Below are 27,061 nucleotides of genomic sequence, written 5' to 3'. Positions count from 1 at the left end.
TAATGATTTTAAAGTTTAAAGAGTTTTTTGAGTTGAGTTTAAAGGTATTAAAGTTTAAAGAGTTTTGAGTTGAGTTTAAAGGTTTTAAAGAGTGCGGCCATGTAGTGTGCTGCCAGAAAGTCTACAGCCATGTAGATATGCTGTTACATTCATAGTCTACAGCCATGTAGATGTGCTGTTATGAATGCAGATATGCAGGTATGCTGCCAGAGTCCATAGATCTGAGTAGTCTGATAGATCTGAGTAGTCGGAGTAGTCCGAGTAGTCTAATGAGTCTGTTCAATGAGTCTAACGAGTCTGTTCAATGAGTCTAACGGGTCTGTTCAATGAGTCTAACGAGTCTGTCCAATGAGTCTAGCGAGTCTGTCCAATGAGTCTAACGAGTCTGTCCAATGAGTCTAACGAGTCTGTCCAATGAGTCTAACGAGTCTGTCCAATGAGTCTAACGAGTCTGTCCAATGAGTCTAACGAGTCTGTCCAATGAGTCTAACGAGTCTGTCCAATGAGTCTAACGAGTCTGTCCAATGAGTCTAACGAGTCTGTCCAATGAGTCTAACGAGTCTGTCCAATGAGTCTAACGAGTCTGTCCAATGAGTCTAACGAGTCTGTCCAATGAGTCTAACGAGTCTGTCCAATGAGTCTAACGAGTCTGTCCAATGAGTCTAACGAGTCTGTCCAATGAGTCTAACGAGTCTGTCCAATGAGTCTAACGAGTCTGTCCAATGAGTCTAACGAGTCTGTCCAATGAGACTAACGAGTCTGTCCAATGAGACTAACGAGTCTGTTCAATGCGTCTGTTCAATGAGTTTAAAGAGTTTAATAAAGAGAGTTTGGACAGTTTAGAGAGTTCGTAGAATTTAAACAGGAAAAAGCATGCTGTGTAGGGTGAAAATAAATTTTAACAAACAATCATACAGCGCACTGAAATTTAATTACAGGAAAAAAATGAGGTCAGCGACGGTGGACAGATGACGTGGTACACTGCGACAGTCGAGCGTGAGGTGCCTGAAGAAAGATGTCGTCACAACAGCGGGCGCAGACGACGGTGGCCTCTCTCAGATGACCCGTACGAAGGACCGCGGGAGTCAAGGCGACGGTCAAGAGGGATCTTACGAGTGGAAGTTGTCATCAAGTTTGTAGCCTAGTATTGTAATCGTACACCCATTGCAACTGTTAATTACAAGCCTGATTAAGTTGTTAATGTAATTACGTATTAGCTTCCCCAAAAAACATTATATTCATAAAGTACATGTATTTCGTGAACCTTTACATGCTTTTTAGTATAAATGCTAATGAGGTATACAATGAAGAGTATTAGTATTCTATAAACTGACTACAACTAAAATAAATTTGATATTTGATATTTATTGAAAACAAATTTTACAGCATTACTGCTAACACCAATGCACCTAAAATTAAGTAGTAAAATTAAGTAAGTAATAATAAAGCGATTAATAAGCGATAAATAGGACTGTAAAGGCATTTAGGCAACACGGCCGAGTGTGATATTATTGTTGATCGTGCACCGGAGGTAGCACGCAGTCGGATGGCCGAGTGTGATATTTCTTAAGATTTAGAGTTAAAATAATGGTATTCAGTAGGTAGTGATTAAAAATATGATCTGTGTATACCCGAATATTTGTTAATTAATCTGTCGGTCGTCGCGAAAATGACCCTTCTCTCCTACCCGCAGATTGTAATGATAAAAGAGTATAAATATAATGTACCATGGGGTGGAAGATTCATTCTCGCTCGGCGCTGGAACGAGTAACACTAAATTTAGCACGAAGGTTACTGCTTGTGAACTTAAGATTGTTTAAGAGTGTACGTAGAAGTAACTAGTCGGAGTAAATTAAAAGTAAATGATTGTACCAAGGACTTTGATTCATTACAATAAACATACTGATTTCCTTCCATTTTATTGTGGAACGTTCCACATTACAATTTATAGATTGTATATAATATACACTACACATATGTCAATCACAATTAAAAAATTAACTGTGATCAACTCTGGCTAACGTGAGACTCGAACCCACATCTTTGGATTACCGATTAACCGATCCAATGCTTAACTAATTTTGCCAGCTAACCATCCGTCATTTACCGCGAATTTAACCATTGCAAGCATGGTTAAAAGTCTTTAAAAGGCATAAAAGGGGGTTAATTTTGAGATATTAAGCGTTTCCACGTCCAAATGTCCGGCCGTTGGCTTCGCACGGAAGGGCGTCGGAATCCGGTCTCAATTAAACTTGGCCACTGTTTAAATTTCAAGCTTTGCTCTCTCGCAGCTCAATCTTTGGCCTTGCATCGCTCGCATGGAATTAAGCCGCTATCTGAACCTGCAAGTTTTTGGCCCTGTTTGGAGCTCAACTTTCGGCCTGTTTTAAAACGCTTGAGCATTGGTCCTTTTCCGATCTTAGCTCCATTGCAGCTCGGCCTTTGGCGTCGCACGAATGCGCCCGCAGGAAAGCTCCAGATCTTTAACACTATGGCTTCAGTCTTTATCGGCCTGCGCCCTCGCTCTGCTCTCTTGCAGCTCGGCCTTGCACAGAAGCGCGCCGCAATCGGCGCTCCAGGCGTTCGGCCGTCAGCCAAGCTTACACTTGGCGTTCGATTCTTAGCTGTATGCTTACCTGCAGCTCATCCTCTGGCCTCGCATTGGGAGGCGTCGAAATCAAGTCTTCGGTGTTACATGGAGCTCGGCGTTGGGCCTCACTTTTTGACAAAATCGGTTTTGATGAATCGATATTGGTTAATGACGGAGCTCGATTTTCTTTGGACTGTCGACAAGACGTTTCCCTGATACAGTCATTTCGCAATTTTTAACTTAGCTCAAAAGATAAGGGCCTCGCTAAGATCTTACGGCCAGAGCCTCACCAAGATTAAGACCGCCTCTGATGCCGCGCGATACCGCCTATCCACAGTTTATACGATATCATTTTTTTTTCGTACCATTATTCAATAAATTATCATTGAAAATAAAAAATGCATTTATTTCCTAACTTTCCTACAGCAAAAACATGTTTTTTCGGTAAAATTTTGGTTTGAATTCTTTTTTCATTCATCGAAGGTGTTTCAAGGCCACGCCGCCGATTCGCCGCCGCCGCCGACCAATTTTGACCGGCGCGCCGCCGCCGGCTAACTGCCTATCGGCGCTCATATCTAATTCAGATACATTTTACTTAGAAATGCAATGAAAATTTTAACCATACAAAATAATTCGGCCCGCAATGTAATACACCACACTAGTGTTGAGTCGCTCACTCGTGAGGCACCTCATTTGTACCACTCATTTTGTTAATTTGTCGCAGTACTTCGTACCGCAAAAATGTCTTACTTCACTCCTCTATTCATTTTACTCATTTACTCGCGCGCATCACAAACACCTCTTGCCACACAAATCATTCACTCACTTCAAATTTCAAAAAAACTCTTATCCGTTCAAATTCACTCGCGAGTCTCGCGACCACTCCTCACAACTCGCAACAGAGTCCCTGGATCGCGCGAGGCGCTAGGTGCTCGCCTGCTCGCCGACACTCAAAACTCAAATGTCTCAAATGAAGAAACGAGTAATGATCCACACTGTCAACTGCCGAACTACAAACCTCATTGCAACGACAAAAGGTCCACCGAGAAATGCGTTGAGTTTGTACCACTCACCGCCTCTCTGTGACATGAACCCCTCAAAAATCCTTTCAAAATGAAACAATGAATTAGAAATACCCAAAGAGGGAGTGAGACCGACACGCGACGTACTTCAATATCGCTTCGCGTCACCACCGAAAATACGTTAACAATTAAACACGAAAGACAACAAGCGTAAGCGCTGCAAGCTTTCATACATCTTAAAAAAATTGTCGCTGTTGGAATTAATGGAATAGTTGATGCTGAAAATATGCTAGTACCTCACCTCATTTGAAGTAAGACATTGTAACACCTCATTTTAGAAAATGAGGTACTCATACAAACTCATTTTAAATTTATGTCCTACCCATCACTACACCACACGTTACGGGATACGAGCTTTTTAAAGTAACTGTCAACGCTTGTTAGCAGTTACAATAAAAAGCTCGTATCTCGTAATGTCATGTCATCTTCTGTTTCTTAATGTTTGCAGTACATTGCTGCTTGGTACATGTGATAAAAATTCATTACGGAGTCATATTAAGTGTAACTTTAAAAAACTTCTTAATTAATGATTAGACGGGTAAATTCTTATACCTGGTTTAATTTATTGCCCGTATTGGACTTACACACTGTATATATATATATATATACGGAGCTAAATACTTAGTCTAAATTTAAAGTGTAAGCCTACCAAGCAGTTTTGTTAATTTCGGTCATTAGTAATTTGAAGGATTAAAATAGGTATGCACCTAATGCAACGGTTGCTATGTAGGTTGCTATACAAATTACAATGGTATTTTTTACAGTAGTTATACGAATCAATAAAAAATATTATCTTAAGCAGTCGAGAATAATAAAATAATCCAGGCAATAGACATTTATTTCTCGTATTGCGGTATTTATTTAATTTACTGTAGGATATAGCTATGAATCTAACTAAATACATTATTACTTATTTGTGTAACTATAGGAAACTGATACTGAAAATACAAGTAGTGAGCTATTATAGTTAGTTAGTTATCGATCGACTCCCGTAGTCCTAGCCTAGACTTACTAATATAGAAATGTTTGTGGAGAAAGTGTAATCACTAGTAAGGGAGCCAGTGCCTAGCGCTGTCGTGCGGCAATGTCGATTGCATGCGACTGACTGGTCAGAGTGGAACGGGGAAATCAGGAAAACATCGTCCGAGGCGGAAACTGCTCTTAGCCAAGTGATAAGGATTGTCCCTGCAGTAGAATTTGGTCTCGCAACTCTCGCAGATCTAGGAGAACTTGCATTAAGTACTTACCTCAATTGTAAGTTATAAGTGCGAAAAAATAAAAATCATGCATTCATCTAACCATCTCGTGCGCAACATAGGAGCTTGCGATAGGTCGATGTGTTCATCTTCACATTCCTATCTTTTTGTTATTTAATTTTCCAGCCTGGGGGTCCAACATGTCCCGCTCTAACCTACTTATTAAAAAATCTTTTTTCAACAGGAATGGTTAGAATCCCAAGGGATAGAATTATCGAAAGAGGAAGAGCTCCCAGTGGACCAGTACACTCAGAGGGAGCGCTGGAAGTCCGTGCCGCCGCCGCACCGCGAGGCCAAGAAGGAAGACCGGCTGCGACGCTTCCTCGAGTACGACGGGAAGGTGCTCGCGTGAGTTGACTGACTTGTCCTTAGATCCTATTATTGAGTAGATGTTGTAGAAAAATATCACAACTTGAATAATAATCATCTGTAGATATTCTAGTTAGATAGCTGGGTAAAATTTACACAGTAAGTAAATTGATCCTGAAAGGATTTGCAAGACTGAATACTACTATTGTCAGCGCTAATTGCTGATCTAAATGAATATCAGAAGCAATTAGTGAAACTATTACAGCGAGCATAAGCGTATTGTGCAATATGATATACCTGTTTACGCCGGTACATAGGCAAAGGGGCCAAAGGGTTAGCGCCAGCATGTCACCACGTGTACCGGATTAATATAACACACGTTTGAAGACAGTTCCTCGAGCATTGGTCAAGGCCAAGACCAGTGCCCTAGTCAGTATCTCTACGTGATTATTTTGTAACTGTAACTACTCAACTCGTCAAGTTTCTAAATCATTATTAGCAGTGGATTTTTTTTAAAGGTGCATATCATTCCAGCGATACTTTGAATCTCTCTATAATTCGAACATATCACGAGTTCCCTGTAGAATATCTCTTTATATTTCGATATTAAGAGATGTTCCAGGAACATTCATTTTTAAACACTTGGTAATTCGAACAAAAATATCATCGCTACTTAACAAAACCACGCGTTAATTTTAACTCACAGGCGTCAAACACTCGACAATTCAAAGTTATCAGATTGCAGAGGTAAGTACCTATCCTACGTTTTGAGACAAGTTTCAATTCATCGTTCAATTTTTGGCAAAGGTAAAGGAAGAAAGGAAGAAAGCGCCTCATTCGACACATTGCAAAGCTCATTCTGTCTATAAAACGAAAAAAAGCATTCCAGGCACTATTTCTTATAAAAAAAAATATTGGTCAGTCTCATCAGTAATGTGATTTGAAACAAACTAATAGGTATTACAGATTTCTTTCGAAAGACTAATAATTAATACACATTATGTATGTACATATATGTATCTCTAAACTTTTGATATTATTAAAAAAATTGGTAGACATACTAAAACTTGGTAGCGGTTTCTGGCTGTGATCTATAGATCTGGAAGATCTGGAGGCTGTGAAGATATATCTTCGACCGTTTCCCATAAGGCATAAGACTATGTGGCGGACGAAGGCGGGCGACGCGGCGACCGGCATTCATACATAGCTATAACGGCGTCCACCCGCGCGGCGTAATAGAATTGAATTTCCTGAGGGCCTACCGCGAACCACGTTCGACGTGTTGCCTCTTTGTCGCACTTGTAAATACGAACGTAAGTGTGACAGGGAGGTAACACGTCGAACGTGGTTCGCGGTAGGCCCTCTGAGCTTCTTATGAGTTTAGTGCATTCTAGTTAATAATGTAGTAGTAGTAGTAGTATTTACTAGTAAAACACGTTATTGTACAAAAAGAAACGTAAAACATGAAAAAACACACATCATTTGTACAAAGGCGAACTTATCCATTTCGGGGATCTCTTCCAGTCCACCTTAATAAAGTTAATGTTTGTATAAAAACTTTGTATGATACGTTCAGCCGCCTACCGTTGACCACACGCCAGTCTCGGTGGCGTTATAAGCAGTCCGTAGTTTTACTGATCATCATCTTCCTCGCGTTGTCCCGGCATTTTGCCACGGCTCATGGGAGCCTGGGGTCCGCTTGGCAACTAATCCCAGTAATTGGCGTGGGCACTAGTTTTTACGAAAGCGACTGCCATCTGACCTTCCAACCCAGAGGGTAAACTAGGCCCGTGTTGGGATTAGTCCGGTTTCCTCACGATGTTTTCCTTCACCGAAAAGCGACTGGTAAATATCAAATGATATTTCGTACATAAGTTCCGAAAAACTCATTGGTACGAGCCGGGGTTCGAACCCGCGACCTCCGGATTGCAAGTCGCACGCTCTTACCGATAGGCCACCAGCGCCAGTTTTACTGATATGGCGGGATAATAAATAAGTAGGACCTTTTCTTTTTCAGTTTCGACGTGTATTGGGACAATAGAGATGCCGAAAACGGAGAACTAACCCACTATAAACTGTTGTACTTCCTTCAAGATGATACGGTTTCTATTAAGGTAGGTAATTGCCTCATCAATGGGTAACTGTTATGTAAGAAATAACAATCCAACGAAGTTTATTACAAATATATATAGCTTTAAGAGAAATGCGAGAGTATACTAATACTTTCTCCACCTCCAGAAACCTCGTAAACTGTTTAAAATATATCCTTGCTGTTTTTTAAATAAGTATCCACCTTTTAAACTTTTTAAAGGTTCGATCACATCAATTTAATTCATTTATGTCACTGAAATTTGTTTGCGCGCGCATTAAACATTAATTATGCTTTAACTGGATAATAATGGTAATGGGATGGAATGGTGGCTGGTATTATATGCCCATTACTACTAATGATATGAATCGAATGCAATCATACAATGGTAATTGATAACTAATAAAGTAATAGCATGTCAATGATATTCGATTCGATTAATTACTATATTGAGGGACGGGTGTTCTGCCTATTATATCTATTAATAAGTAAAGGTAATATAGACCACTTCGTGTGAGAAAAGACATCTTTTTGCCTGAAATAAGAAACCCTTTACTATTTTACTTAGCATTAAACCACGGTAAACATCGTCAAAATTCAACGCCTTGAGTAGTAAGTAGGTACAAGAAGCTCGTAGACCCATTTGTCTTAACCACGCTACTTACTTATTGTTCCGTGCACAATCTCGAGAACATTAGGTACACCAGCGGCAGTGAAGCTTAAACCCGCATGAATAATGAAAGCATTCGTTGTAAAAGGGAAAATTAAATACTAGCATGCAAAATGTACATTAATAGCATTAGATAGCATCAGTCAAATGTGTTTGAACGTGACACACTGATAAATAAATTAAGGTCAATGTGGCCAATTCCGTCGTAGGGACTATTCCGTCTACTAGCGTTTTTCTCGAACAACGAACAAAATTGATAATTCCATCGACCAAGTAGCGATTGCTTTTAGTTTCAGCAATCAAAAGCAGATGGTTATTTTTTCCTAAGATTGAAAATCAAAGAAATATACGCTCGTGGACACGGAATAGCCCCTATGACGGAATCAGCCACGTTGACCTTACTTACTTTTAAATATTGTCGCTGAACGAAATGGGTTTACTAATCATTTAACTAATATTTTTTTCATTATATTAATGAAAATTTTGTGATTACCCATGAAAACCCATGGCTAGATTACTTTACGTATGTTATGTATTGAGTTACATTTCTTAAAAATGCAGTTTTTACAGAATCCGTAATTACAGGAACTGCATGATGGCCGAGGTGGAAAGGAGCCTTTCCCTCTGCTACTGAAAAAACGAAAGTTGCCCAAGAAGTGGAAGGAGAGGCCAGGTGAGTTTTAATATAATATGGTGGTAAGGTGCTCGTCTGGGGATGTGTTATTAATTTTCGGGATATAAGTATAACTTCTTTGCCAGTATTATTTTCAATACCACTAATTTAACGACATAGACGCCTACAATGGTCATGAAATGTAAAAGATGAGCACAATACTGTCGTGATAATAATGTTAAAAAGGTTGTAAGTGAAGTTTTCAAACGCCTATCTCAAGAACCTCTTAATCTAGAAATGAGTGAACAACTTGCAGAAGTTTATTGTCTTCATAACTTCCCTGAATCTCTTTAAGAATGAATAGACCGGCCTTCATTAAAAACTTGTGCACAAAGCAAACGACAACACACTTTAGGCTAGATTATTTTACCAGTTTTAGAGTTAAGTAATAAACATTCAGATTTATCTCTTAACTCAACCTACGCGGTGTAACGTGAACCGTTATTATAAATAAAGCCATACATTTACTTAAACAATTTTGTAAAAAATAATAAATGCAGCTTGACATTTTTTCATATTAATTTGAACGCCCCGTCAAAGGACACATTATTTTGGATTTTCGGAACAATTATTTCCAAAACTATTCGTTAAAAAGCGGCCAAGGGCGAGTCGGACTCGCCCCTGAAGGGTTGCGTATTTAGGGGATTTATGACGCATTAAAAAAAACTACTTACTAGATCTCGTTCAAACCAATTTTCGGTGGAAGTTTGCATGGTAATGTACATCATATACTTATTTTTAGTTTTATCATTCTCTTATTTTAGAAGTTACAGGGGGGGGGGGGGACACATTTTACCATTTTGGAAGTGTCTCTCGTGCAAACTATTCAGTTTAGAAAAAAATTATATTAGAAACCTCAATATCATTTTTGAAGACCTATAGGTAGGACCTATACCCCACACGTATAGGTTTGATGAAAAAAAAAATTGAGTTTCAGTTCTAAGTATGGGGAACCCCCAAGATTTATTGTTTTTCTTTTCTATTTTTGTGTGAAAATCTTGATGCGGTTCACAGAATACATCTACTTGCCAAGTTTCAACAGTCTAGTTCTTATAGTTTCGGAAAAAAGTGGCTGTGTCATACGGACGGACAGACAGACGGACAGACAGACAGACAGACAGACAGACAGACATGACGAATCCATAAGAGTTCCGTTTTTTGCCATTTGGCTACGGAACCCTAATAAAAAGCGCTATTGAAACCTTAATATTATTTTAAAAGACCTAGACGTTAACTTTAACAAAAACAAATTAGTTTCACTTTTAATTTAATGTAGGTCTATGGCGTGTAGGTATAATAGGTATATTAATGGATGCCACGAGCGGACAGACGGACTGATGGCTGGACGGATGGACGGACGGACAGACGGATATGAGGAAACTCGAAGGGGTTCCATTTTTTACCCATTTTGGCTACGGAATCCTAAAAACCGGCCAAGTGCGAGTCGGACTCGCGCACGGAGGGTTCCGCACCATCAACAAAAAATAGAGCAAAACAAGCAAAAAAACGGTCACCCATCCAAGTACTGACCCCGCCCGACGTTGCTTAACTTCGGTCAAAAATCACGTTTGTTGTATGGGAGCCCCACTTAAATCTTTATTTTATTCTGTTTTTAGTATTTGTTGTTATAGCGGCAACAGAAATACATCATCTGTGAAAATTTCAACTGTCTAGCTATCACGGTTCGTGAGATACAGCCTGGTGACAGACGGACGGACGGACGGACGGACGGACGGACGGACAGCGGAGTCTTAGTAATAGGGTCCCGTTTTTACCCTTTGGGTACGGAACCCTAAAAATGGGTGAACATGTTTGTGTGCCTACTTTTAAATGTCGAATTGTCGATGCACTTAACGTTGTTAAAATTGTTGTTGTAATCAAACAGTTTAATTAAATTACCTAAGACGAGTATTAATGGTACCTAAAACGTAATCGTGCTAGCCGATTTATTAGTTTCTCCTATTTAACACTGAAAGATAGATGGATGGGGCATTTGACGGGGTCTCAACAGCGAAAGCTGTAGATGCCGTGCCGGTTCGAATCCGGCCTCGGGCACTAGAGGCCTTCGTCACTTTTTTAGTGTCTGATAGTAATGACATGTTTTTCAGTTTAAATATGGTTCAAAATTATTGCAATTTGATTTCAGTATCATTTCCGTCCATTGTGATGGAGGTGACCGACCAAGAGGTGACCGAGTATTACTCCCCGAGTGACCTAATTGTGGGAGAGACGGTTTTCGTTCTCGGTCGTCGTTTTCTCATCAGCGACTGCGATGCATTTACCAGGAAATATTATCGGTAACATATATTTTTATTTCTACCCAATGTTTACAAAGACAGTGAACTTCAGTAGGTACCTATTAACCTACTGAAGTTTATAGTAAATAAGTGCATAGTCTGATATTTTAAAGTGAGGTTTGTTACTTCCTATACCTACGTAGAGTTGAATAATAATAACGTAATTAATTGTAGGACCGACTACACCAATAACAGCACCCTGCAGTACTTTTTGCATTTCCGCGATTAAAAAATCCAAAAACACTGCGTCAACGTAAGTAGATATTTTATAAGCTTCACCGTGGTGAAGTCCTAAAGTCAGAGAGAGATGCTAACCCCGCCGGGGGCAGTCAGTAAAACTTTTCGAACCATGAACAAAACTGAATGGTGTGTTCGGCGAGGACAAACCCATCCCTCAAGTTAAAAGTGCAAACTTAATTCAATTACCTACACATCCCCAGGCCGTGTTTTAACATTGACTTGTCGAAGGAACTCGGTCCATTCCCACAGAATCCGTCTTCAATCGTTATTAAACGGAAGTATAAGCGTTCATTAATATACATATTAATGTTCCTAAGTATAAGAAGTTAGTGAAGTTTATTTTCTATGATATAAAAGTTTTCAACTCAACATCATACTAAGAAGATTTGTTTCCATAGACGTGTAAACCCGAAATGATTACCTTTACATTACAACATAGTGTTATAAAACATTACTATCTCAATACATTTAATAACTTTGATTTTCAATGTAGAGTAGGTCCTATGGGAAAGGCATTTCACTGACACGGAATTCAGTTCATGTTTCGGGTGTGCGCTGCGCACTCCCCAAAGACTCAATCGCTACGTTGTTAGGTAGTCTATTAAATTATTTGGAACCAATGTCAGTTCACCGATATTCGAGAAGCATCTTGGGCATGTTTTCCAAATTTGGCGTCGACGTCCGAAACATCGAACTTTGCAAGTAAATCTTATCCGCTAAATTAAATACTTAGCTGTAGCATTTATGCTCAATATTGCGTTACGTTATTTTATCGATTTTCCTCAGGATGAAATACAAGTCTGTTAAGTAAATGTCATGGTTATTAACTATACAGGATGTAACAAAAATAAGACCGCGCGTATAACATATGATAGTTACCTCAATGGTTAGCTACACATTCAGTGCAGATAATACCCTAAATAAGTAGACGGTAGGTGCCGGCTATAAGGTCGACAATGAAATCTCTACGTCAACCGACGTTCAGCGGAGTAAGCTCGTTTGCGTTAATGCCATAATATTCGAGTCCATCCATTTTATCTTTTATACTCTTTTAGTGTTTGTGTTCTTTATGACACTGATGTATCTCTGTGATCACTCTTCACCTGTGCAGTGCAGCTTTTATGATATCGTGGCTCATTTTTTAAATTTATAGCTAGGTAGGTGGTGAGTTATTAATGCACGCACCTGGGTAGTAAATCTGATTGCCATAAAATCAAGTATCAGCTATTATTAATACCCCAATACCTAATGGATGTGGCACCAATAATGAGACGAAAAGCACAAATCAAAAATAAATAAGTCACTGACAAAATTTGGCTATAAACAAGAAATTAACCAAATTTCATGTTCACGTTTAATAGATTATGTTCGTGTTATATAAATATATAGCTAACACACCGTCGCTGCGTCGCCACCTCTCTTCTTTTGGACATGGCTTGACACGCTGCCGCGTGTCTAGATATCGAGACAGTCTCGAGAAACAATGTTTTTAATGTATTTAATTATTATAAACAAAATAACCATCAACATTTTCATAGAAAATGGGCGGTTATAAGAACGAATAGTTTAAATACTCGATTACCTACTACCTAGTTATTGAATCAACCTGTATATATAACCATTTTGTCACACATAGATATTATTATCACTCGATCCATTCGTGCCAGCTCTCCTGAAATAGGTACTTCAAACTTCTGATTAGGTAGGTATATATAATATGTTTGTAAAAATATATGTATGTACATAGTTTGAAAATTGAAATGTTGTTGGTGTTAGTACCTAGCTGTTACAAATAAAAGGCATTGTTTGCAGTGCGGTTAGCATAATCATCAATACATTTGAACCATATAGAACTGTAAAATTATTTTTTTATTTAAATTGGCTTGTTATTTTCACTCGGTAGGGATTCGGAAGCCAGCCGCACTGCATAAAAGAAACAATTTGTTGGTTTGTTTATTTAACAGGTTAAGGTTTGTGCCTAAATAATCACCTTAATACATTTTCGACTATAATTGATATTACTGAAGTCTGTTACTAGAGCTAAAATCACTGCTTTATACAATTGTTAGTATAATTTCCAAGAATAGAATTTCATTGCCAAGGGACCAATGTGATTGCAGTCAGGTGGAGGTTCCCACTACGGTCGTGAGAACCAATACTGATGGCCGCGAATCTACGTCATTTTGTTACTATTATCACAACCATGTTACAGTACTCGTAGTTACCAGGAAATATTACTAATTTATACAGTGACATAAATACAGGGTGGATTTTCTTTTTGGGTCAGTGAGGGCAGCTACCAGATCCCGTGCTGCTACGAGAAAACGGTCTTAGAAGACCTTCCCTCGATTTCAAATTAATGAAGATTGGCTTTTACAGATTTTGGAAAAAACATAGGTACAGGGTGCGAGAAAAAGGTCATTTTTGACAAACTTTTTTTTAATGCCAATCGATCCCATTCCTATTGAGGATCAAAAGCTTGTATGGAAGCAAAAAAAAATTCGGGCTAGAAAAGCCACAAATCGAGGAAAACTTTTCCCATACAATTTGTATGAAAATGAAAACTTTTTTATTTTTCATATGCTATTTTTGTATGCCAATCGATTCCATTCCTATCCAGTATCGATAGTTTCCTAGGGGTCAACTTACGTTAATGTACTAAAAAGCCACAAATTAATAAAAACTTTCGTCATACATTTACTTGACAGTAGAAAAAGGCGGCAAATTTTAATAATGTAGGCGCGAAGGGATATCGTCCCATAGAAAATTTGAATTTCGCGTCTTTTTTTTTACTGACAAGATTTGGTTGACCAGCTATATGGAGAAAATGTGAAATTTTATTCACAATTTTCTACCTCGCCCATCAGTCCTACAGCAATGTCTTCATACAGTATTATGGTTCTTAAATGTAACAGTAACAGGACTTTGAGTATATAGCCTAAGGAGATGTGATACACGGGCGACCCCCTCCGGCAAAGTACATTTGTCAACTGTTCAAACACGTTATATAAAACTACTTGAAGTCGCTTCACCGCCATTTTGCATCGTTCCGTGTCGCGAGACGTTTCTCTTAAAAAATGGTGACTTGTTCAGTATTATCGTGTAAAAGGTGATCTGATAGCTTAAATTTGCAACAAGATTGCGTTTCCTATCATAAATAAGTATTTATACTATAGCTGGTCAACCAAATCTTGTCAGTAAAAAAAGGCGCGAAATTCAAATTTTCTATGGGACAATATCCCTTCGCGCCTACATTTTTCAAATTTGCCGCCTTTTTCTACTGTCAAGATCTGGTTGACCAAGTATAACTATTAAATGTATATTGAAGTACAATCTCCATTTAAAGAAAAACCGTTGCGATACATAAACGACAGAAAAATGTAAACATGAATACAGTGGTACGGGGACGAATCGGTCTTAAGGGATGTGACAAAGTCAAAAAAGCGACTCAACATTTGAATGATTGAATGAATCATTCATTCATTCAATCACTGCAGTTTGTTTAATATAGCTGATCAAGCAAATAATGTCAGTAAAAAAAAGGCGCGAAATTCAAATCTATATATATAAACGTGAAAGACCTGACTGACTTAAATGAACGCCCAGCCCAAACCGCTGGGACTAGAAAGTCCAAATTTGGCAAGTAGGTTCCTTATAAGATCTAAGAAAGGATTTTTCAAAATTCATCCCCTAAAGGGGTGAAATGGGGGTCCAAAATTTAAAAAAAACTCTCCTGCGCGTGCGAAGCCGCGGGCAAAAGCTAGTTTTCTATAAACCCGGAAAACCCGCGGGCGACAGTTCATTCCACAGTTTAGCTGTGCGTGCGGGCTAAGACACAAAGACACATAAATACAGACAACCATACATACAAACAATCATTTTATTGGCTACCTAATATCTTCAATGTACAGAATTTTCACTTTTACAATTTTATAATAAATAGTATAAGACAATTCAGTTCATTCATCAAACTGATTTGACTCATTCTTCAGATGTGACCCATCACTATTATGTTCGTATGTATGCTGCATAGTTATGTGAAAACTCTGTGTGCGTGTAATTTTTGATGTGTTGAATTTTATTATAGTGTGCGTTTGTCGCAACAGCAAAATCTGTGTCTGTTGAGTTACTTATCTTTTGGTGGTGTGCTGTAGGTGTTTACCTTGCCCCCCGCTAAAAGTGGTGAAAAAATTTGTTCGAAGAGTTTACGTTATCACATCTCCTTAGGCTATATACTCAAAGGTAACAGGACTGATTGACCAGATAGAAAACGGTGAATTAAATTTCACGTTTTCTCCATAGTAAATGTATGGAAAAAGTTTTCTTTAATCTGTGGCTTTTTAGTACATTACATTACCGTAAGTTGATCCCTAGGAAACTATCGATACTGGATAGGAATGGAATCGATTGGCATACAAAAATAGCATATGAAAAATAAAAGTTTTCAAGAAGCGTGTTATTTAAGTAAGTAAATGGATGAATGCGGCAGAATTACCTCTAGGAATAATGGGAGGTTGTTAAGGCTGTTGATTAACCTTTTTTAGACTACTAATTGCTATGTATGTCTATAATTAGAACGATGTTGAACATAGAACAGCCGCCGCGCGTGGAGATTCTCGAGAAGAAAACAAAGGAGTTCGTCAAGGTAACTAGTCGTGTCATTTTACTATCACTTTTTTTCAATTTCTACGCTATAGATAATAACTTTTTTTTTCAAATATTATATGTAAGTATAACTGCTTCTTTTACAAAATGTCTACTAGAATGGTAGGCACGCCGTATAATTTATAATCTTGTATTTTTTTAACACGTGGAAAGCATAGCATCAGAATCTGGTATGGGGGCTATGTTTCATGAGTTTTCTACTTGTACATTGTCATAGAACTGCATGGCCTACAAGTGTGAGCGGAACTTTAAAAATATCCTGGGGGAAGGTATTTTTTTTAAATATATGTATGTGCTTGTTCTTACTATTCACAATTACTTCCAAGCGTTGTACCGTTTCGCTTCCTCGAACCTCGTTTTCGAACTCTATAGGTATATGCGATTCGAATGAGATGAAATTATAATATACGAAACAATAAAGTTAGGTAGTTGATGTTAACTGTATTTAGTCGATTTTTTTTCCTTTGTAGGTGTACCCGCCGCACACTGGATTCGGTAGTCCGGAGGACTCCCTGCAGAACTGCTTCGGGCTGGTTCCAAAGGCTCCTCACAAGGACATCATCAAATATAACCTTAACGCCGGTAAGGTAAGTCGCGCCTACCTAAATTATTTTTTTGCAAACTATTGTGTTGTTAAACAGTTAATAATGAAATATCTATGGGATACAAAAAAGTGTACAGTAGTTGCTAAGCAGGCGAGGTGTTCAAAATTATCTTGAGGCGCTCTTATTCTCTTAACAATAAAGTCGCGTCAAGATCATTTTGAACACCTCGCTCGCAGCAGTACAGTCAGCAGCAAATATTGCTGCTGACTGTACTGCTGTAGTAGAAAAATGTTTTGAGATAACTGCACTTATGGGTAGGGTACCTACTGTAGATATGTAGGTACATAACTTTATCTGAAAGTTGGAAAGATACTTTGCCATCTCAACTCATTTGAAGTCGCAACAGCCACGGAAATAGTATTCTACCGGGTGAAATATATCTCAACACATAATCAGAAACACACACACGTACACACACACACACACACACACACACACACACACACACACACACACACACAAACACACACACACACACACACACACACATCATATCATATCATATTTATTATATACACGTAATCAGAAATTGCCAATTCCGACTTCGACTGACTATTTTAACCCAATTTTGATAGGAATAAAGTAAAATAAAACAAAACTAGTGTTTATTGCGAATACATGTTAAATATAATACATAAAAAATATATTGAACTTATTAGGTAATATTACAAAATTATGCTCTTTGCAAAATACTGTATGTAGGTCGACTGCCCCAATTTTCTTGTCGCTGGAGGGAAGATTTTTGTCCTAAGATCTCAGGAAGATAGGTAGGTATATTAAGTACAGGACCATAAACATGTTAAAATCGGTCCTACTATCCCATACCTGTTAAGTTCTGATCATGTCGCGGATGCCACCCTGTATAATTCAGCTTGTTGCGAAAACAGTCTCAGCTTCTTCATCCCCGAGCACAAGTTCTGAGTATTGTCAAAGTAACTTTGAAAACGCTAAAAACTTATCAGCGATCCTCCAAGTACACTGCAAAAAGTTTGCTTGACCTACTCATAAGCTGGTTTCCAATGTCCTTGATCTTCTACATTTTCTACAGAGCTTACTCATACCAAAGAGAATTAAGTCTCATACCTACGCAATCTCTCCACTCATCTCATTTAAATAGCTGCACGCGAATTCTTTTGTAGGTATGTTTATTTTATAATGTATTTTCTGTGAAAAGAACTGCGTTTATTCTATTTAAAATGAAATATGGTGATTTCTAGCGAAAGCTTCGTAGTTATTGTTTTTTTATAGAGCATGCATACATGTGGCTTTCCAGCAGAGAAGGGTCCTTATGCACATGGAGTATAATGATTAATGACCCTCTAAGAATGGAACGCCACAAATATTACGTAGTACTAAGCAGGTACTTAATTTCCATCAGTATCACTCTTCCATATAAGTGCGACAGAGACACATTAGCGTTTCGTTCACTACGGCGCAAAGGATTGGCTTCTTGGCTAGGCTACCAGATCAGTCCATTGTTCGCAAATTACTACCTTGGTAATATATTGTCATCAAGGTTTAGGAAGCTTAATAATACCTTATACACATACTTTTTGACATTAAAGAATAATTGATTGATACCTAAGAGAAAATAATGAGGGTCGTAAAAATTGACTTCAGAACCTACGGTACCTGTGCGAGCTGGAGTGGATCCACCCAGAGGATAAAGGGCGCCAGTTTGTGCTGTCTTACAGCCTGGCCGATGGCAAGATCCAGGTCGGAGAGATCCCGCGCCGCAACTCTGGCATAAAGGAGGGAAAGTTCCTTAAGGCCATGCTCTTGCAGACCCCTGAATCGGATCCCAGTTTTCCTACGTATTTTACGCCGGAACGATTTTATATTGGTAAGTCTTGGCGAAAATAAATATTAATATACATAGGTACTTAATAAAATTGAACTACTTATTAATATAAGGTTATCTAACAAATCATCGTTTAACTATAAAACCATAACATATGTGTTACGTTAATAGAGTGATTCCTGAGAAAGGTTTAGGTGTATAATTTGTTACGGTTTTGTGTAACCCGTGCGAAGCCGGGGCAGGTCGTTGGTAGAGTTATATACTGTGTTTTAAAAGAATTACTACAGATTATTTTGAAGGCGGTTATCATGTATGTGACAGGAGCGATTGTACCGGTGTTCAAGCACCTGTTCAAGATCGTCGGCTGCGACTTGTTCGTGTACCGGTACATGAGCGCCAACCCCGACAAGTTCCCGCCTGAGGTGATAGACAACGTGCGCAACTACCACTTGCGCGAGGGTAACCTAAAGGACGAACTACAGGTCAGTGTCTTCGATATATATATATATATATATATATAATTTAAGGTTCAATTTTAAGTTTCATCTGGCCTGTAGGAAAGGTTATAGGTATACACACAGACAAGACATCCTCCAGACTGAGCATAGTAGCGCTACCCCCTCTGCCACAAATATACGGTAGTTTTACTCCATGTTCGAGTCAGTGTCTTTGTGTGACGTCCGTGTCTTTGAACGGACCAATCACGGCACGGGACTCGCTCACCTCGTCCCCCCCAGTATTTTTAGCAGCATCGGTTTCATGAAATAATTGCTCTAAACTCCGTCTAGAGGATTCCTAGTCTATGGGTATACATCGACCTACACAGTGTGTATACCCAAAGAGATGTATACCTAGTTTAACAACGCTTATAAGAATATGTCACGTGACATTATTTTATCTTAAGTACGAGGGGCGACTGAAAAGTTCGCGGCCTTAGAAACAAAATGAAAGAAAATGTTAAAGTAAATGTTAATTATTAATCGTTGATACTCGGTAGTAATGGCGGCAATATATTAACTGCCAAAGAAGCGGGGAAAAAAGTAGCATAGTTTTTTTTTATTTTTCTCTTTTTTGTCAGCCTCCCCGCGTACTTACCTAAAAACTTTGAAGCTAGCTACGAAATGGTGTAAAAATGTAGTACCTACCTATGACATGTAGCATATATATATATAATATCTATAATATATCACATTGTATATGACGATACTACAAATGTCGATAATTATTCGGCATGTGTTCCAGGACGCCATACGTGAGGGTGCAGCAGCATTTAAGCGCGCTGAGCTTTTAAAACAAGGCCAGTCGGTGGTGGCAGAACCCAACGCCATGGAGCGGTGCCTGGCCGCGCTCGACGTGGTGGAGGGCTCGGAGGCACCGCCGAGGCCCCCCACGCCTCCGCAGAACACCGACCACCTGTCTTACGAGGAGAGTCTCAGATCTACACGCCTCAGGTATACTATAGTATAATACGTTAGTAGGTGCATAGCTGTTCGCTACAGCTCTCGTACCTACTTCTTCTTGTGCATTAGGTATAGGTTCTGCCATCTTGGGGGCTAGATGCTACATTGGAAGCTTGAACTTGACATTTGGCTCGCCGTCGAAGGCTCCGATTTTAAATACCATGACTCATCTAATAGTGTTAATATATATTATATAAACCTTAAATAATGTAATTAACTAAATAGCTAGAAAAAGGTTTAAACAGTGATTGAGAGTGGCTTATTAGCGCGCGATTCTGTTTATTTTCAGTAAACCGACAAGCGCCGAAATAATGCCCCTAAAGGGTATACTGAAGTCGGGCGCCGCGCGCGACGACCAGCAGAAGGTGGTGTGCTTCAGCGGGCCCGCGGCCGATGATCACCGGGAGCCCGCGCGCCCGGCCTACCCGCAGTACCCGCCCGGGGAACAGCCGCACTACAATGACGACCCAAACTATTGCGAACGATACAAGATGCCGGTAAATCTCTTACGATTATTTTCATAAGCAACTCATTTTGCTAGGACTTAATCGGCAGCCAAGAAAGACTAACGGCGTTCGCTAGCTGGCGCGAGTGCACAGAGCGGAGCACGCACGCGGGTGCCACTGCCATTGTAAGTAAAATCCGTCGCACGCGTACGCGCCAGTTAGCGTTGCTCAATACTATTTTTCGTTAACCCGCTCACCCGCTCCGTGCCAGTTAGCGGACGCCCTAAAGCTGATCACTGCCGGACGGACGCCTGATCGCTTCTCCGTACAAACGTATATACTTAGTCCCCATTTCCCTCCCTGGATATTAACATTATGGAAAATATAACACTATTTATTGTATTTTAAGCAAAGCTATGCCTCTTCGTTTGTTTTAGGAGCGAAAAACAAATACCCACCATAGAATTATTTAAAAGTGACTAAGGTACTCTCGTAATAAATGAGAAATCGAAAAAAAAACAAGGGGCATAGCTTTGTTTAATATACATCACATTGCGTAAAAACATTTTCTATAATGTTCATATTCAGAGCGGAAAATGAGGACTACCTTTATATGGAGAAGCGGTTAGATGACTTCGTCCCCTTTCCTCTTAAACCAATTGACAGTTTTACCCCATTGCACTTGCAATGCCATGATAAGCAATCGAAGACGCGTACCTACTGTGATTATATGTTATCATGAATCTACTTCGACTTCTATAACCATGGCCTAGCTATTAATCGTTTTCTTTGTCGTGAACCCATTTACGTCACAACACAACCTCACAACAACCTTGACCGTCTCTTTAACATGTGTAAAGTTCCCCTGTGAAGTTTTAGCGGAGTTAAATTAAAAAGCAGTTTTAAAATAGATTTAGTGATATTTTAGCAAAGTAGGAGGCGAACCCCTATAGGTACTTAAAATATGATCCTAATCATATATTGTTCAATTTGTAGATAGGTACCTTTAAACGAGCAATTCTTGTGTGTATATATATATATATATATATATATATATATAGACTAAAATTAAATCTAGATCGTATTTTTAAAATGACATGCGCATGCTGGTTTGCCATTATCTGACCTTGGCAACAGCAACAAGCTGTGAACGTCGTTAATAACGACCTCGTTACAAATTATCAGCCATCGATCCACCCGCACCCGCGCGGTCCCAAGGCTTTCACGAACTTTTATCAAACTTGTAAAATTAGCTCCTCATCAACCTGGAAGTTAATATGCCTCTCACGGCGTATCAGCCGACCAATGTTTAGAAAGAAACTTCCATTTCCCTCCAACCACCATAACACTCAATATAGATTTAAATAAAGGAGTTTCTTATACTCGTAGCTAAAATAAGATCATCAATTTAAAAAACCGAACTAAAACATTAAAATACACAACACACACACACAAAAATTAAAATACAGTTTGATCTTAAGTATTGTTCATAATACCTTTATTTGCCTTCAATGCTTTGCCGATGTACTCACACACTTGTTTTATCATTTTTCATAATAAAAATAAATTTTAAATAATCTTTTAGCTTGGGCAAGAAAGCAGCAACATTAGATTGGGAGGAATGCAAAAGTTATTCTGTAGTTCGGCCGATTTTTATTTTGTTGTCGATTTTGATTTTAATGTTTGCAGAGCTCCTCATTCTAGGCGGAATAAACACTAAATCCCAATTTGTGACAGCAAAAATGTTCCGCTGAGTTACGAAAACCTCATACGTTTTCTGTTTATTCTGCATTTGTGTTGTACCTACTTAAATTTGGCCAACTGTTCCCCAGGATCACGCGGAGCGCGCCGCACGGCGCGCCGCAGACGTGTGCGCATACGAAGTGGTGCCCAGTGCGGCGCAGGTCGGCGCGGCCGACGACGACACCGGCGACAAGCCGCGCCTGCCCGGCTACCTTGGCACCTATGGAGTTGACTGCAAAGCGGTAAGCGGCGATTTTCAAATAAAGTGTACCATCATCTCCCTAGCATTGTCCGGATTGATCACTCAGGGCTGAATTCAGGGAATTGGCACAACGTACAGAGTGGGTGGTGTTTCCTACTTAATACACAATATTAATAACTCTTTATATAGACGGTATGGGAACACGTTTATAAACATGACAGTAAATTTGTGTCACAAACGAGCAAAATGGCATATTTACGGCTCGGCTAGGGCTCACTACGCTCATAATTCTACTTCGCTTCGTTTAGGATTCAAGTGTGTTGTGTTACGCCTAAGATGGAAATAATTCTGACCATGTGAGACAAACTGCTTTTCACATCACCAATGAGGTAATTATTATGTTCAAAGATATTATTTAAGCTAAAAAAATAATGTGCAAATAAATTAAAGTGTCCTAGAACAGTACCCCTGTTACTTTGATCCCTCCAAGCAGGGAAGAAAAGTGCCATTTGATCCCTCCTAGCAGGGAAGAAAAAACTCTTTTTCTAATTGGTGATGTAAAAATACATAGCAAGCTAAATACTAAGCATAATTATGTACACCGCCATCTATCGAATTTGCGCGACCGGTACTATGTATGTTGGTTTTTAGGGATAATTCTTTATCATGTGTAAAAAATAGTACATTTCAATGCAAGTGTGAAAAGTGTGTTATTATTTACGAGTCCCGAGATAAAAGACACGGGACAAGTAAATAATAACACTTTCACACGTACATTGAACGACGTTTTTTAATACATTTGCGAAAAAATCACAGTAAAACAATTATTGGTTACATGAGTATTACACATACAGTTACGAATTTTCGCTTGAACTTGAATGATATTGCATATTATATATTATTCAGCAAAATAAACTACTTTCAGCATTGATTTACATTGCAAAAATTAATCACATCAACTCATTTCGTACAAAAAAACTCTTACAGTTGCAATTCAAGTTAACTATTTTGATACAACTAAATTTTGAGTGAAAATGGCGCTGGCGGGCGCCGGTATGGCGCCGGTTTTACTTTTTAATTTTTCATTTTTTCTGTTAACGACAGCCAACGTGGCACTGATAGTTTTCCATTCAGCGAAATAATAAAAAAGTTTTTTAGACAAAAAAACGTATTATAAGCTGGTCAACCAAATCTTGTCAGTAAAAAAAAAGCGCGAAATTCAAATTTTCTATGGGACGATATCCCTTCGCGCCTACATTTTTCAAATTTGCCGCCTTTTTCTACTGTCAAGATCTGGTTGACCAAGTATATATAATAACAAATAAATATTTACTTTATATCGAGTAACAATACTTTTTGTACGTAATATAATGTATAATGGCAAAATAAAAACATAACGTTTTTGATCATCCGAACTCTTTCCGACACGAGTGCGAATTACCTATTCGCACGTGTATCAAACAACGTTTTACAGTACATATGGCACTTTAAAGTTTCGACATACGCACGAAAAGTGCTATTTTACGCACTAGTGCGGAAAAGTAGCCCCATATGTACTGTAAAAACACTTTCAATGTATCTGGGTTAGCGTTGTTCAAGACTATTCCGAATTCCAAATCGATAGCTTAAGTAGATCTCGAGATATTTAGCGATGTGACAGACAGACAGACGGACAGAGTCGCACCATAAGGGTTCATTTTGTACCTTTTTGGCACGGAACCCTAAGAAATATTATGTTGTACCAAACAATCATTTGTGACGTCTGTTTTCGGCTTTGAAACTAATAACATTTGACATGACGTGTTTGTGTAGATAGGTACCTACAAATAATTTTTCACCTGAGCAGCTCGAACAAGGGTACTTTGCTACTTAAAAACAGTGAGCAAAATCGCATTTTGCTCACTGAGTGAGACAAAATGAGCAAAATGCGACTTTAGGTAATTCGTGCATTAGGTATATCAACATTAGGTGTTTCGTGTATTAGGTATATTAGCTCTAGGTATTTCGAGTATTAGGTGTTTCAAGTTTAGGTAAATCGACCATAGGTATTCTGAGCTTAGGTAAACCAATTGTAGGTGAAACGTGCAATAGGTAATTCGTTCATTAGGTGTTATGAGCTTAGGTTAATTGATCATTAGGTATTTAAAAAAATAGGTGAAACAAGCATAGGTGATTCAACATTAGGTAAATCGATTTTCGGTATTCTGATATGTAACCCATTTAAATGTCATGCAAGTCAACGAAAACATAAAATATAATATTATAGTTAAATATAAAGATAAGTTGTACGTAGGTTTATACCTGGATTGAGATACATGGAATTTTCAGCATTGAAACTATATATCTATTGTTACATTATTACTATAACTTTATTTATCTTATCTTAGATAGGTATACTGCATTATTTAAGATTAATTGTTAGTCGTGATTATTTTCCTAACTTAATCGAGGTCACATTACAATACGTTTTTTTATATTTATACAGCACTAGCGACCTGCCCCGACTTCGCACGGGTTAACAAACCTTCCTCTTGAATCACTATCTATTTAAAAAACCGCATCAAAATCCGTTGTGTAGTTTTAAAGATCTAAGCATACACAGGGACAGACAGACAGCGAGAAGCGACTTTGTTTTATACTATGTAGTGATACTCATAAATCATCTTAATTTTAACACGAATCCTTCGTTTCGATCAAATCAAGACACCCGTGTTTGTTCAGTATTTATTAAAGTGTATATGCGCCCTAAAGCAAAGCGTTTTGTTTTGTCCCTTTCAGATACCTGAGTACATGAAGTTAGCACCTGATGCTTACGAGCAAGTGAAGAAGATGCGTCGAGAGATCCCGGAGATATCGCCGGCAGCGGCCCGCGTGGCGGAGCATCCGCGGGCGCCGACGCCGCCGGTGGAGACTTGCCGGGCCCCGCCGGCCGCCGCGGACTCCTGCGCGCCGCGACAGCCAGAAGACGTAGCCTTCTCGTGCCCGCACGTCGAACCTAAAATGCCCTGTTGCGATCCCGACAAAAGGGACAAAACGGTGGTCACTCACCTGTAACTTCACTTATCAGCGAATCTAGTCTGATGTAATGACATGGAAGTTTTCATAATAAATGCACTAGTACACTCTTATCCACGTCGTTTATTGAATATTATAGGGATAGGCAAATGTTTACGCATATAAGTATAACTAAGCTCGGCACACATTCGATTTGCTTTAATTATTAGATTTATGCATTCCTGACACAGAACCTGCCACGCGGACCACATGATCTGCGCTGCGTTCATGAACGCATCGCATAGAACGACGACTTTCGTGGTAAACGATGTTGTGTGCGGGGTCAAGTTCATACGTGAACACGATGCTAGAACCAAGAGGCCAATTCTTGCTTACATTTTGTTTGACATCAAAATGATGTCATTCGCTTACGCTCTGTTTCATTACATTGCGTCATTTGATCGGTCGGCTGAATTGATGTAACCTCCATGGTCCGCAATGTAACTAAAATCGTATACGAGTTCGCGCGCCATCTAAATGAGCCCTTAGCGATCGATACGCAATTGGCACTGTCGCACTAATATGTAAAAGTGATTGAGAGACACAAAGCGTTTCGTCGTCGAAGCGATGGCGATTGTCAGCTTGGCTAGGCCGGCAGTTCCCTTTGTGCGTGGTCACTGTGTCCTAAATACGTGTACCGAGTTAGCTAGTTATCAGACGTAAATATTTATTTAAAGTGTGGTCACCAAATGAAACCTGATTTTTATTATCATAAAATATATTTGCATACTTATTTTCAAGATAACATAGATAATAACGATTATTAATTTAAACTTAAAATTAAGGTGCGTACATATAGTCCTATATGATGTAAAAAATATATACAGGGTGTCCCAAGAAGTAGTGATATACTGAAGCTGGGAGGTAGAGGACCTAGAGGGCTATCTGAATCACCCCCATGTATGTTCCGCGATTTTTCGTATTTTCGGAGTTATGATTTTTTTTAATTTTTCACCTATCGCCGAGTACGATGAGATTTTTATTTATGGTGACGTGAATTATTGCGGTAGATGCTTGATTTTTTTTTGTGTGCTACGCTGATAGATAGGCCAATTCAGTATGGTACGTAACATTTACTATCGTTAGGTCTTTGAATGGAATTAAAAAAAAAATAATGCCAAGAAAGATAAAATTACCCAGTATGTTCACAACTTCAAGGGCGCTTAGAAAAATAAAACATACTATCTACCTCCCAGCTTCAGTATATCACTACTTCTTGGGACACCCTGTATGTAAAGCTCTTCTCATATGTAGCAGCGAAGTATTAGAATTGGGAATTTCTTAGAAAATCGACAATGGACTATAAGTTTCCTAAATTAATCAAATATGTATTACCAATTCTCGTAATAATCCAGTAATATTGTCGCCTTTTGTAAGGGGGTTCGTTTGCGTCAAATCCGGTAGTTCTGATATTTTGCAGACTTGTTTATGATGTTGGCTCAATGAATGATCCAAGACTTCGAGCGCCAAACGCAACTTTGTCAAAAATCGGAAAAACCGCGATAATTTCGGTTTTTGTTTTAGATTTCAGCGATTATAGCCCTAAGAGACTAGTTTTTGATAGTTTTACTTTGAAGTGATACTTTATAGAATAAGGAATCCCTAAAATATATGAAAATGATATACATATAACCTGCCCTAGTTGCTAAGAGCGGGAAGAAATACATAGATTGGACCTGGGAATTCGACAGTTTATAATCGCTGAAATTAAAAAATAAAACGTATTATCTCGCTTTTTTCGATTTATGTTGCGTTCAGCATTCATAGTCACAAACTTGATCCAACATCATAAACAAGTCATTGCGCCAACATCATAAACAAGTCTGCAAAATATCCCTTGATTTGACAAAACGCTAAATGTACCTATAAAATTACTGTA

The 27,061-nt window shown here is 38.7% G+C and overlaps 1 protein-coding gene across 1 annotated transcript in view; it reads left to right on the top strand.

Moving 5' to 3' along the window:
- The window catches only part of LOC134661414 (EF-hand domain-containing protein 1-like), a 49,523-nt gene extending 24,281 nt beyond the window's left edge, over positions 1-25,242 (top strand). Inside the window, exons 5-16 of the mRNA XM_063517489.1 lie at positions 5,113-5,276; positions 7,255-7,351; positions 8,582-8,669; positions 10,816-10,966; positions 15,782-15,851; positions 16,342-16,458; positions 18,097-18,319; positions 18,599-18,759; positions 19,520-19,728; positions 20,027-20,234; positions 22,016-22,168; positions 24,907-25,242. Coding sequence (XP_063373559.1) covers positions 5,113-5,276; positions 7,255-7,351; positions 8,582-8,669; positions 10,816-10,966; positions 15,782-15,851; positions 16,342-16,458; positions 18,097-18,319; positions 18,599-18,759; positions 19,520-19,728; positions 20,027-20,234; positions 22,016-22,168; positions 24,907-25,182 — 1,917 coding nt within the window. The 3' untranslated portion in view covers positions 25,183-25,242. The remainder of the gene's footprint in view (positions 1-5,112; positions 5,277-7,254; positions 7,352-8,581; positions 8,670-10,815; positions 10,967-15,781; positions 15,852-16,341; positions 16,459-18,096; positions 18,320-18,598; positions 18,760-19,519; positions 19,729-20,026; positions 20,235-22,015; positions 22,169-24,906) is intronic.
- The last annotated feature ends 1,819 nt before the right edge of the window (positions 25,243-27,061 follow it).

This window comes from Cydia amplana, chromosome Z (genome assembly GCF_948474715.1).
Source record: "Cydia amplana chromosome Z, ilCydAmpl1.1, whole genome shotgun sequence".
NCBI classification, from domain to species: domain Eukaryota; kingdom Metazoa; phylum Arthropoda; class Insecta; order Lepidoptera; family Tortricidae; genus Cydia; species Cydia amplana.
The sequence above is the reverse complement of the archived record's forward strand: the minus strand, read 5'-3'. Positions and strand labels throughout refer to the sequence as shown.